General features: G+C 38.9%; 1 protein-coding gene across 1 annotated transcript; it reads left to right on the top strand.

Moving 5' to 3' along the window:
• Positions 1-671: 671 nt before the first annotated feature.
• Positions 672-12144, top strand: LOC142944639 (aromatic-L-amino-acid decarboxylase-like). The gene is made up of 6 exons (XM_076085705.1): positions 672-735; positions 5660-5736; positions 8440-8459; positions 8579-8677; positions 11020-11121; positions 11532-12144. Exons 1-6 carry the CDS (start codon positions 731-733, stop codon positions 11727-11729), a joined length of 501 nt encoding a protein of 166 aa, XP_075941820.1. The 5' UTR covers positions 672-730; the 3' UTR covers positions 11730-12144.
• The last annotated feature ends 40 nt before the right edge of the window (positions 12145-12184 follow it).

Raw genomic sequence — 12184 nt, 5'->3', positions numbered from 1 at the left:
TGCATTAACGGGTCAAAAGAAGGAACCCAGTCTTTTAGGACGACGGTGCAGCCCTGCTGAAGGGTTGGTTGCTAGGATATGGGTGATGGGCGAGCAGGCAACCAGCCCCCTTTAAATCAGTCAGCTTGGCAACTGTCAGCCAGGAGTCTGTCTCACATTGTCTCTCTACGCTGTGTTATTGCATTTGTGGAGGTAGAAAAAAAGGATATTACACGAGATAGCCAACAAACGGATGAGAACAGATTAGGAAAGGTTTGTCTCCCTTTGAATAAACCCTGCCAGGAAAGGGTTATTTTCCGTGTGCTCTGTGAGCTGTTGGCTGGATGTCCCTCTTTTGCATTTCAAATAAATCATGCCTGCTTTAGTCCAGATAATGCTGCTGGTGAAAAGGTTGTCTCTGCATCAGTAATGGTAAATTAAGATGTATTATTGGGTGTGTTTTGGCCAAAATACATTTCTCAAGTTGTGCTGATGTAACATAAGAAAATATTAGAACTCGTGTGACCAATTATTCCATTTCATTATCCTCTGCGCAACTTCTTTGATCTTGCTAAAAATATGTGGCAGCATATGCAGACTTCACTGAAAGCCACTGATGTTTTGTGTTCATTTTCATTATATAATAATACCTTTCATTCTAGATAATGAATTATTGTTTCTTTTAAAGTTTGCAGACTCTTTCAACCTCAACGCACACAAATGGCTTTTAATCAACTTTGACTGCTCTACAATGTGGTAAGTTATGCATGTCAAGGTACTGTGCGAGACAGAAAACCAAAACATGTGACACTATAGACAGAGTTGACATGTAAAATATCAAAAAATCAGGTGTGTCTAAATCATGAAAATGTATCACATTCGAAAAGTCCAAAAAACCACGTCTGCTTTTTTCACCTGTTTATCAGTCAAACTGGTAGTGCAGGTAGCTAGAAATGTTTGACGTCTGTTTGTTTTTTCTTCATGAGTCATTAAAGGATTTAGAGAAGATTTAAGGAGCTTTTTACACACTGAAGTAGTATATAGTACTATAGTACTACTAGTGAATAGTATGTCAACGGGATGGCAGATCAACATTTTGTTTTGAAGGAAGACACAGATAAAGGAAACAGTAAAAGATCTTCAGGTCAGATGAGGTTAAACCTTTTTTACCTGCAGGTTTATGTCCATGGTATGTATACTGGAATGATGATTGAGTCAGTAACACCCCTTATGATAAGTTGGTATATGTTATATGTAACATAGACCTTATTTGCATGGCAGTAGTGTTCCACACTCAGACAGGGAATAATCAGGTTGGCAAACCTTCAGGGACTCAATTTATGTCAGATGTTTTGTGGTAATTTGATTAGATGCAATTCTTTTGTGGTATAATACACCATTAAAGCACATCATTCCATGAAATGATAACGCCTCAAGGTTGGTCCTAAATTATTATCCTCTTCTACTCCTTCCGGACGCCGGCATCCTTGGACAACTTAACTGTCTTTTAGAGGCTGTAGCAGGCTCCGTTTTGGAGCAAGTGTGAAGGTGTTGATATCATATTAAATTATAAAACCTAAAGAAGCCATTGGTTCCAACCATGTCATGATAGCTTGACGGGAAAGAGACTAAATAAAACTCCGTAATTAGGCTAAATTGTAAGGGTCAATATTTACATTCTGCTCAATAATTTAATGTGTCATTAACTTACCTTAAGTACAGGTAGGGGCCCAAAGCTATTTCTTTCTCCTGGGCCCCCTAGCAGGAAAGTCCAGTTATGGAGGAGAAAAGCAGTCCAGCTCAAGCAGAACAAACATCCTGGATCCTGTTCTCATATATATATATATATATATATGTATGTATATATATATATATATATATATATATATATATATATATATATATATATACATATATATATATATATATACATATATATATATATATATATATATATATATATATATATATATATATATATATATATATATATGTATGTATATATATATATATATATATATATATATATATATATATATATATATATATATACATATATATATATATATATACATATATATATATATATATATATATATATATGTATATATATATATATATATATATATATATATATATATATATATATATATATATATATATATAATATGTATATATATATATATATATATATATATATATATATATGTATATATATATATATATATATATATATATATATATGTATATATATATATATATATATATATATATATATATGTATATATATATATATATATGTATATAATATATATATATGTATATATATATATATATATATATATATATATATATATATATACATATATATATATATATATATATATATATATATATATATATATATATATATGTCAACATCTTTGAAGTTGAACTAGTTTGATGGTCTTCATATATTTTGCACTATACTTTTGACAGCTGTGCAGTAATTTATTCAAATTGTTGATAAAAATTTAAAAAACTCATGACATTTGAAATACAAACTGTCGTTTTACAAGACAGTATACTACAACTGTCTAAAGTAGTTGAATTTAGCTCCACTCTTTGGTGTAGTGCTGCTTAACTTAAATGTATCAGTAACTAGAAAGGTGCACTTAATATATTTCACATCTCTGGCAGGTGTGTCTGCAACGGCTGTTGCTGTATTCTGTGATTGAATGACTACAACCCACAATTGCCTAATCCCCATCTCGACACCAATGTCCTGTTAAACCCGCTTCATTCATATTCAAAAACAAGTGGAAAAGAAGTTGTCGTGAAAGACACACCATACAATTGTGCCAAAAACTAAATTGTGCTGTGTGTCTGCTTAGCTACACTCTTGATATGGTCCTTTCATTGGTCATGGGCACAGTACCAGCAGCTGTCAAGAAATGATTTATTTTTCCTTCATGTTCTGATTGGAACCAGAAACTTTCTGTTCACGAAGTCCATAACGGGTCAAATCTTCAAACGCTTGAAGATTACATATTATTGAATTATGCATGGTATTGAATAATTTATGATATTTATAATATTTTGTAATTTACCTTTTAACTACTAGGCCTGTTTTTAGCCCCCTGCTCGAAAATTGCATACTCCTACTCCTTTGAGTACACTACCCAAACTACAAGGTCTATTTTAATAATTTTGATGCTAGAATACTGGTAACACTTGTGAGATGTGTTGATATACATATAGATTTTGTATATGTTACTGGTTAATATAGAAAAATAAGAGATTACACAGCTGAAATTGAAAACATTCAGCTCCGCCTGGAAAAAATGCACTTTCAGTGATAAAAAGTTATTGAAATAATGCAGTATGATCCCTAAAAACTTTCCCAAGTCATAGCATAACTGATCAGTAGTTATTACAAAATGGTTAGAGTGGAATAAAGTGAATAATAAGAGGTTTTTATTACAAAGGGGTCAGGCGAGGTCATCATTTTCGAACCAGCTGTTGCAGCTCTTACATTGTACTTTTATACACTATATAACTATATATTTCACTTTCTTTATCACTCATATGATTCAATACATCCAAATACAGATAATAGGAATCATATTCATATTCATAACATCATCAGAGCCAGTTTTGGCTGTCATCTGTAGGATTTTCTCATTTCATGTGTGTGTCTGTGGCTGGATCTCAGCCTATCCTCGGTCGATTTCCAAAAACAACCCCTCCTTAGACGCGTCACAGGCTTAGGAAGACTCACGCCAAATTTGGTGGTGATCGTCAAAAGATTTCATACAATAAAGTTGCCAGAAGTGACGCGTGTACCCCGGCGGAAATTTCCGGTCGCAGGCAGTCTGACCACTCGCCCAAGCCCCCTTGACCGCTCTTATTCTGGAAACAAGTCGGAAGTCAACAGTATGCAGTTGGCAGCAATGACTACAGCTTTGGAACGGAAATTCCGCGACGTTATTATCCATATTTTGAGAAAACTTGGGCACATACCCACGATTTTTTTCGGCGAAGTTCAGCATGAAGGTACGTTTGATCACACACAACGGTTTAGTGCTTCTACGGATCGTAAAAAAGAAGTTAGTTACGTGTTCCGCCACGTGTGCTAATGCTATTACATGCTTTGTATGACTGGGTAGCTGTTAGCATGAGGGTACAAACATTGATTTACTGTACTCATAGCGCCGATTTCTGGCCCGGATTTGGTGCTTTTATGCCACGATATTGTTATACTTATATGAGTAGCCTATAGTTGTCTTTGGAGTTTATAATAAGTGACTTATATGATGTTGTTGTCCACACGTTGCTATTTCATCCAAAAAAAAAAGTGGCCGTGTCCACACTACTGGCTAATAATCATGCTATTTTCCGCATTTGATTTTGGGGTACCCTGAACCCGAGCGCCCCCCAGCCAGAAGGTTAATATTTACTAATTTGCCTCAGAGGCTTTCATGGTCCCATGAAGTAACAATGAGTAGTCCATTTAAATCCGATATCAATCAACACTACATTATTTGCACAGTAAAAATAGAGCTACGCCTCCCACATGCCCCTTTTGTCTGCAGCAAACAAGACATGCTCTGCAAAAGGAAACGGAAGTGTTTCAAACCTCAACATGTGGTGAGGGAAAATGTCCTTAAACCATTTTTCCATCACCTCCACACTTTCCTCACTGAGACGTTCTTTGAAAATTCAAGTCGTTTTCTCATTTCTGGATTTAATTAATCTTTGGACTTGGACACGGACACGGACACACATGGACACGGACACGGACACGGACACACATGGACACGGACACACACACACACAAGTCTCAACACAAGGGACACAAATAAAACATAATGTGCAAATCTAACTGAAGACCAGGGTCTGGTGCCAGACAGATGAGAGAGAGCGAGGGCGGAGCAAGGAGGTCTCTTATATAGGTAACCCACATCTTCATCCAGGTGCCCTCAATCACTCGTCAGGGAGCTGCACCTAGAACTCAAAAGACACAGAATACATACACACACACCCAAGCACATACATTCACAGCAGGATATAGAACCATACGTTACACTCCCCTCCTTAAGATGACAGCCATAAGGATATAGCTAATCTACAGCTTCATCCAGGTGCCCTCAATCACTCGTCAGGGAGCTGCACCTACAACTCAAAAGACACAGAATGCACACACATGCACACACACACACACACACACACCCCAAGCACAAACATTCACAGTAGGACATAGAACCATACTTAACAATATGAGCAAACTTTAAAAGTCTGTTGCTGCTGATAGACAGGTTAGACCCAGCGCTGTTGTAGCGAGTGGATGTTTGTCTAATTAAATTGAATTTCAATTTTAAGAACTGAATGTGGAATTATATAGAGTTGGATTTTCAGTGAGGATCAAATAGTTTCCGGGCAACTGAATTAAATTACATTCAGTTTCAGGTTTATAGGAATTCAGTTTCTATGACATATATTCCTGCCCATACACAATCATCAAAACACCATTTTCATAGAAAGAGTTAAAGAGTTAAAGTCTTAAATATTGTATTTGTATTTTTGAATGGTTAAGTAATATATGGTGTAAAGATTTTTGTCAGCACCTATCAACTATCACAGCATTTCGTTGTCTCAGTATTTGTACTCGGAATACAGTTGAATCTAATCTAATCAACAGGGTGAAGAAGAGAGAGGACATCATTGGAGCCTTCAAGATGGAACCACTCTACCTGAAACATGACAACCAGGAGTCAGGTAGTCATTTCACTTAAAGTATTTGAATCCATGATCACAGATCAGGTTGGAAGAATCCGGGGTCTACTGCATAACATATTGACAAAAATGAACAGTTATGACCTTGTTTACTGTTCATATTGTGAGGAAGGTGGTTAGTGTGCCCATTTGAGCCAAAATTCACATACATCCGATTCAACAATAACTACTGAAGCGGGGCACCATGGTCTTAAAATACAGTGTCGTGTAGCTTAAAGCAGATGAACACAGGCATGAAGATGAATGTGTGACAACTCGACAGGTGTGTGTGAGAGTGCTCTTGTAGGCCTACTTCTGTTTGTGAGGACCTATGTGAGTTTTAGAGCTTGAGAGGGAGGATTTCTTTGTGTTAGACTTAGTTTTAGGGAATGCATTCTGTCAACAAGGTTTGGGGTTAGTGAAAAAAGTGTGTGTGTGTGTGTGTGGTGTGTGTGTGTGTGTGTGTGTGTGTGTGTGTGTGTGTGTGTGTGTGTGTAACTATTCAATGTTGGCTTCTGTGAGCAAGTTCTGTAATCATTTTCTACCTGTAGTTAAGCTAATTTACTGTATTTGTGACTTCATGTAATTGGTCACCCTGTCACCATCCGATCTGTCCCTGCTGATCCGTTCTGTGCATCTTAGGGCGCGTATAGTACCCACCCCTACTCTGCTTCTGATTGGCTGCTGAACGCTAACGTTAGCCTAGCTATGATGTTGACCGGTGCTTCAAACTAGAAGTAGCGACCCCCGTATTCCCAAGGAAGACTACCTGGTCCGAACAACGGTTGCCCCAACGTTTTTGGGAAGCTAACTTCTGCGGGGGTCGATAGCTAGCCAGCCGGCCAGTCAATCTCACAGAGCTCGCTGGAGTTCTTTCAAGAGACGCTCCACAAGAACGGAGCGAACCCCACTGATCTCCCTCTGGTTCTCTGGATGAGGAGCAGAGCACAGTGGGGTGCTGGAGGCTCTTTAGGGGCATTGGGATAGAGCAGGGATTCCCAAAGTGTGGTGCGCGCAGCCCTGGGGGTGCGCGAGAGGAAAAATGTAATGGTGATCTAATGGTGTAATAATTAATATTAAATATAATTTTCACAAAATAAAAACATGAATTATAAAAATTCGCTTTGTAAGATTTAAATTTAAAATTAAAAACGTACAATTTAATAAATATATGCACGTCTTTTACGTACACACTAGCTAGCCAGCTTGTGCAGCTAACATCAGCTAACAGCTAACTTCATTCATTCAGCAACATTCATGCAAATATGCTAAACTGAAATCGGGGAAACTGTCAGGTGGGACATCTGAAGCTATATCAGTCATAAAAGAGGAGAGGGACAGAGAGAGAGAGAGAGAATCGGAGGCGAGAGAAACGGAGAGGTGTGTTGGGGAGAGACCGGGAGAAGAAATCGAGCAGGAGTCAGAGGAAGATGAGACGGAGGAGACGGAAAAGGAGGAAGGGATAGCACAGACAAATGGGGAGCACATAGGCCCATCGCGGAGTCAAGGTGAAAGAAGAGGAAACGAGAGTGAGCATCAGACTGGGAAAAAAAGAGGAAATATGATGAAAATGATCTGGGTCTGGGCTTCACTTGGATTGGCAATGCAGATTGCCAAAAGCCACAGTGCGTGGTGTGCAGTGAGGTTCTGGCTAACAGCTGTCTGAAGCCCTCTTATTTACGTCGCCACTTGAACACCAAGCATGCCAGTGCAAGTCAAAAGCCCCTTACATTTTTTATATTGAAATTGGAGGAGTTACAAAACAGCCCAAAACAACTGCAGTCTCATTCTATGTATGGTTAATTGTAAATTGAATGTGATGCAATCTGCCTCTGAGCCTGTGCGTGTGTCCTCGCCATCCTTATTGCTCTTTCAAAGTGACGCCTTGTGTAACTGACATTTATTTATGCAAGGCAGACTTAGTGGACGTTCTTGCACATACGCAAAAAGGATTGGGCAGCTAGGACAGATTATAAACTGACACATCATTAACATCATGAAAATCAGCATCAAGATCAATCATCAAAATGAGGATGAATCACACTTGACTTTAAAAAAAATAAAAATAATTTGATTCTGTGTCTATATGTATCCACATCTGCTACAATTGTGTGTGCTGGTGTATATGCTCCTAGCCTGCAGCTGGGCTCAGAGCTGCACTATAATTTGTCTGACAGACAAGCAGACAGAGAGAAAGACAAACGGCTACCTCCCACCACTCTGAGGCACCTTACAAAAGCCTTTTGCTCACACAATCTGGACTATTCAATCTAATTAGTGGGTATTAGCAGCAGCTAACACAGGCCCCATTCTGTACAGATGAAATATCTGTAGCCAGTGGTCTGTGTGGACTGACAGTGCTGTGATCAGTGAGATACTGTATAGGGGGTGGGCGTAATGACAGCAACACCTGGACAGTAAAAGGCAATCCCAACAACAAAATAGCTTTACAATAGATAATGTTATGAAGCTGATAGTGTTCAATTTCAGAGCTTTGTTGATTCAGCTTCATCGGTGCAAGTTCTTGTTTCCTCTTTTGTTGTTTCAGGAGGAAAAGGGAAATTGCTCTTTTTTCGTATGATAATCTAATGACGAGAATGCAGACCGACCCTGGAATAGATTGAAAATGCAGCATTCACAATGTTCACTATTACTTTGTGATGTGACATTTTTTACTGATTCCTGAACTGTTTCTTCCTTCAACAGGGCTGGTCACAGATTATAGGGTAAGATGAATCAATGTTAATTATGTTTCTACAATTTGCTAGTAATCAAATAATCCCATCACATCAAATTTGCAGAGGTTAAAGCTATAACCACTCTACTCTCTTCCTCTGTCCTGAAGCATTGGCAGATTCCACTTGGAAGAAGATTTCGCTCACTAAAGATGTGGTTTGTCTTCCGTATGTATGGGCTCCATGGCCTGCAGGCTCATATACGAAAGGTAAGAGACCACCATGTATCTGTGCCCTTAATGGGACAGTGTGTACGATTTGGTGGCGTCTAGCGGTGTGGTTGCCGATTGCAACCAACTGATATATACCCCTCTGCTCATCACTCCCCTCCCAAAGACTGTGGTAACATGAGCTGCTGAGTGCAAAAGCATGGTAACGCCGTTTGCCTTGCTCTGAAGCCATCCTAGTAATAATAACACTAATTTAAAAGTAATGGAAGTCAGGCAGTGGCAAGCGAAGAGGACCCGCTCCCTATGTAGATATGAAGGGCTCATTCTAGGCTAATGGAAAAAAAGATTCTTTCCGGTGATTATACACGAATGAAAACATACTTATGAATATTATATTCCATTTCTTTTAATAGATCCCTAAAATGCTACACACTAGCCCTTTGAATTTCTGGTTAACATTTGAGTAGTGTCTCTCTAATAAATGTCAGTAAATTCAGCTTATAGGTAGTGTTGATTTATAAAATGTACGAGTGCTGACAGTGGTACGCAGTCTGAGTTTTACCCTTCTACCTCTTAGGGTCTCATTCCTTCTCAATCACTCCCAAAAAAATAGAAAACACTTCTGACTATCACATATGCCTGGTCTTTATGGTAAATGCCATCTCCGTTCTCCCTTCCACCCCCCACCTAATCCTTCTTAGCACTAAAGTCAGTCCACTGCCCCCATCTCTGCCTCCATCAGCATATCCTGTCAGTCATGTGTGCCTGGCCTGCATCTTCTTTTTATAGCAACATTTTCCTACATTTCTCCTCCAATGCCCATCCTCCCCACCCATGCTTCACCCCTGCATGCGTCTGTCTCTCCCCCTCATGCTCTGTCAATCAAATAAGCCTGTTTTGTGTTTACTCTCCATTTTCAATGAAGCGGCAGAAGCAGCAGTGATCCCTGCAGCCATGACCCGTGACACACTACTATACTGTACATCCGTCCTCTAGAGATAGAACAGTTTGAGCTGTGTTTTTGGTCCTTTTTATCTTGTAGAGTCAGACAATATGTTGGTTGACCGTGGCTAAGTGGAGAGCAGGGCCGTCCTTCAATCAGAGGATCGGCGGTTCGATCCCCGGCTCCGGCTCCACTAGTCACATGTCAATGTGTCCTTGAGCAAAAACTTAACCCTGAAATTGCTCCCGTAGCTGTGCCTACTGTGTATAGATAGATACTGAATTGTAAGTCGCTTTGGATAAAAGCCTCTGCTAAATGGCTGCAAAGTAATGGTCAAATGGAAATACAGCATGTCTGATGTACCGATTGTGAGTTTAGTCTTTTCCAGGAAAACCAATTTAAGTTGTTCTTTTTTTCCTTTATGAACTCTAAGGAATTATCCTCCCATGGGAAAATGATGTTGTTAAATGTAGCATTTTAATGATAAAGTCTTTAAATGTTAAATACCTAGAATACGGTAATTTTCCAAACAGACAATGAGGTCATTATAGTATATTGGCTTGTAAACACCTCTGAGTGATGATGAATTACTGGCTGGGAATTAGGAAACAAGTTGGTGGTCAACCAGCTGGTCTTTTAGGCCAGTGTTCGATCTCATTAGAGAGGCAGGAAACGTGGAGTTAAAGTTGGTCCATATAATTGTGATCAGATGTAGTGATGCATGTTTAGTATTTCACTATGCATTCAATGTCCAGGTGGGCTATTTAATCATAAGTGGATAAAAGTGTTCGTAGGAGTTTGTTTGATCGCACATTGATTACATTTCCAGGGAACCGATTTTGATACAGACTATTTCAAGGTTGCCTAGTCCTGATTTTGAACTGAGCATTCTAGGCAGTGCTTTCTACCAGGATGTGTACTATACCTCAACTTGCTCTATTAATCAAATGTGTTCTGTTATCAACAGTTACTGATGGTTACATTTTTTTTATAGTCAGGGGATACACTCCAAAGAGTTACAGACTGAATCAGTTCAAAAAGTCATCTGATATCTATGGTTTATAGCACTGTGCCGTGTAATGATACAGCACTGCCACCTAGTGAGAATCATAGAAATTTTAGCCTTTAGTAGAATTACTTGCTAATTGTTTTCCTGCAGAAGACCAGGCACCAGTTACAGCACATGCTCTGTTATGCTGTATACAACCTATTACACCAATAATTGAATTAATAACCCCTCGCCCTTTCACTTGCTTGTTAAATTTACAAAGCAGTTTCTTTAACTTGAATGAACATTAGACATTGTCAGATCTCTGCAGACTTAATTAAAACATGTGGACATTAAGACCAATTGCGATGTTACTTTCATCTAGAAACACAGTACATTTTACAAACAGCTCATGAGTCAGAGTACATTATCTCTGTCTTGTCTTTGCAGCACGTGCTCCTGGCCAAAGAATTTGAGAGTCTTGTGCGAGCAGACAAGAGGTTCGACATCTGTGCCGAGGTTGTCATGGGACTGGTTTGCTTCAGGCTCAAGGTAACAACATCCAACATTAAAGAACTGTGATGTGATGTTTTTGGTTGAATTATAGTTTACATTGGCAGAGGAAAGCTAAGGTCTGTAGTTGATTTTAATAATGTTGAATATGGTGTGCCATAAGATGACAAACACATTATTTATCTATTGTACTGGCTCAGTCCTTCTTACACACATGAAACTCAATTACAGGTGAGTTATAAAGCGACGAGAGAGGTTTACATATATTTTTGCATGCACTGTGATATATGAGATGATAGAAAATTCTATATATAGAACTTCCAGTTAGGAAACGCTGTAAAATGCAACATGACCAATAGTGTAACCTAGTAACCCAAGTGTCTAGGAAAGATAAAAATCCTGGCTATCGTAAACAATGTGAGTTATTTTTCCTCCTTGTCTCCTCTCAGGGCTCCAATGAGTTGAACCAGCTCTTGCTAAAAAGGATCACCAGCAGCAGAGAGATCCACCTGGTGCCTTGCCAGCTCTCTGGCCTCTTTGTCATCCGCCTCGCCATCTGCTCGCGCAGCACTGACTCATGTCACATCCAACATGCATGGCGCCACATCACGCAGCTGTCCTGTGAGCTTTTGCAAGATAATCATTGACCAAAAGGCTGGAAAGGGGCTGTCCACCCTAATTCCAAAAGTAGGACCAATGTGAGGACACACATTCTGAGTTTCATGTTGCAGATGTAAAATGTCATAAAAGGAATGAACAATGAATTCACAGCTTTCCGTCTGCAGCCATGTTATGTAGTCTTGTAAGCAGTGGTCATTATGTTGTTCAGTTAATGCATGTGAAAATAACCTGTTACAAAACGTATCAATAAAAACACAAATGTGTATGAAATGAAAGAATGCAGGTTCCAGATATTACATTTTCTATCTGCAACTTCTCCCTCCATTGACTTTGCTCTTATCCCTCACTTTTTAATGATTATGTTATTGTCCTCATTGTAATGCAATCACCCCGCTGTGGACCTGTCTTTTCTGTCTATGCCGCTTCTGTGTCTTCTGCGAAAAAAAACATGGGTTGGTTTGTGGTGAATTTGTGTGCGTGT

The sequence above is a fragment of the Anarhichas minor genome, unplaced genomic scaffold, assembly GCF_050575085.1.
Source record: "Anarhichas minor isolate MPS153535 unplaced genomic scaffold, ASM5057508v1 ptg000312l, whole genome shotgun sequence".
Taxonomy (NCBI): Eukaryota; Metazoa; Chordata; class Actinopteri; order Perciformes; family Anarhichadidae; genus Anarhichas; species Anarhichas minor.
The sequence above is the reverse complement of the archived record's forward strand: the minus strand, read 5'-3'. Positions and strand labels throughout refer to the sequence as shown.

Bases quoted from the DNA above. Each gene is read 5' to 3' on its own strand.
- LOC142944639 (XM_076085705.1), top strand. The intron at 8,678-11,019 runs GTAAGAGACCAC...TTGTCTTTGCAG, and splicing joins TGCAGGCTCATATACGAAAG to CACGTGCTCCTGGCCAAAGA. The intron at 11,122-11,531 runs GTAACAACATCC...GTCTCCTCTCAG, and splicing joins TGGTTTGCTTCAGGCTCAAG to GGCTCCAATGAGTTGAACCA.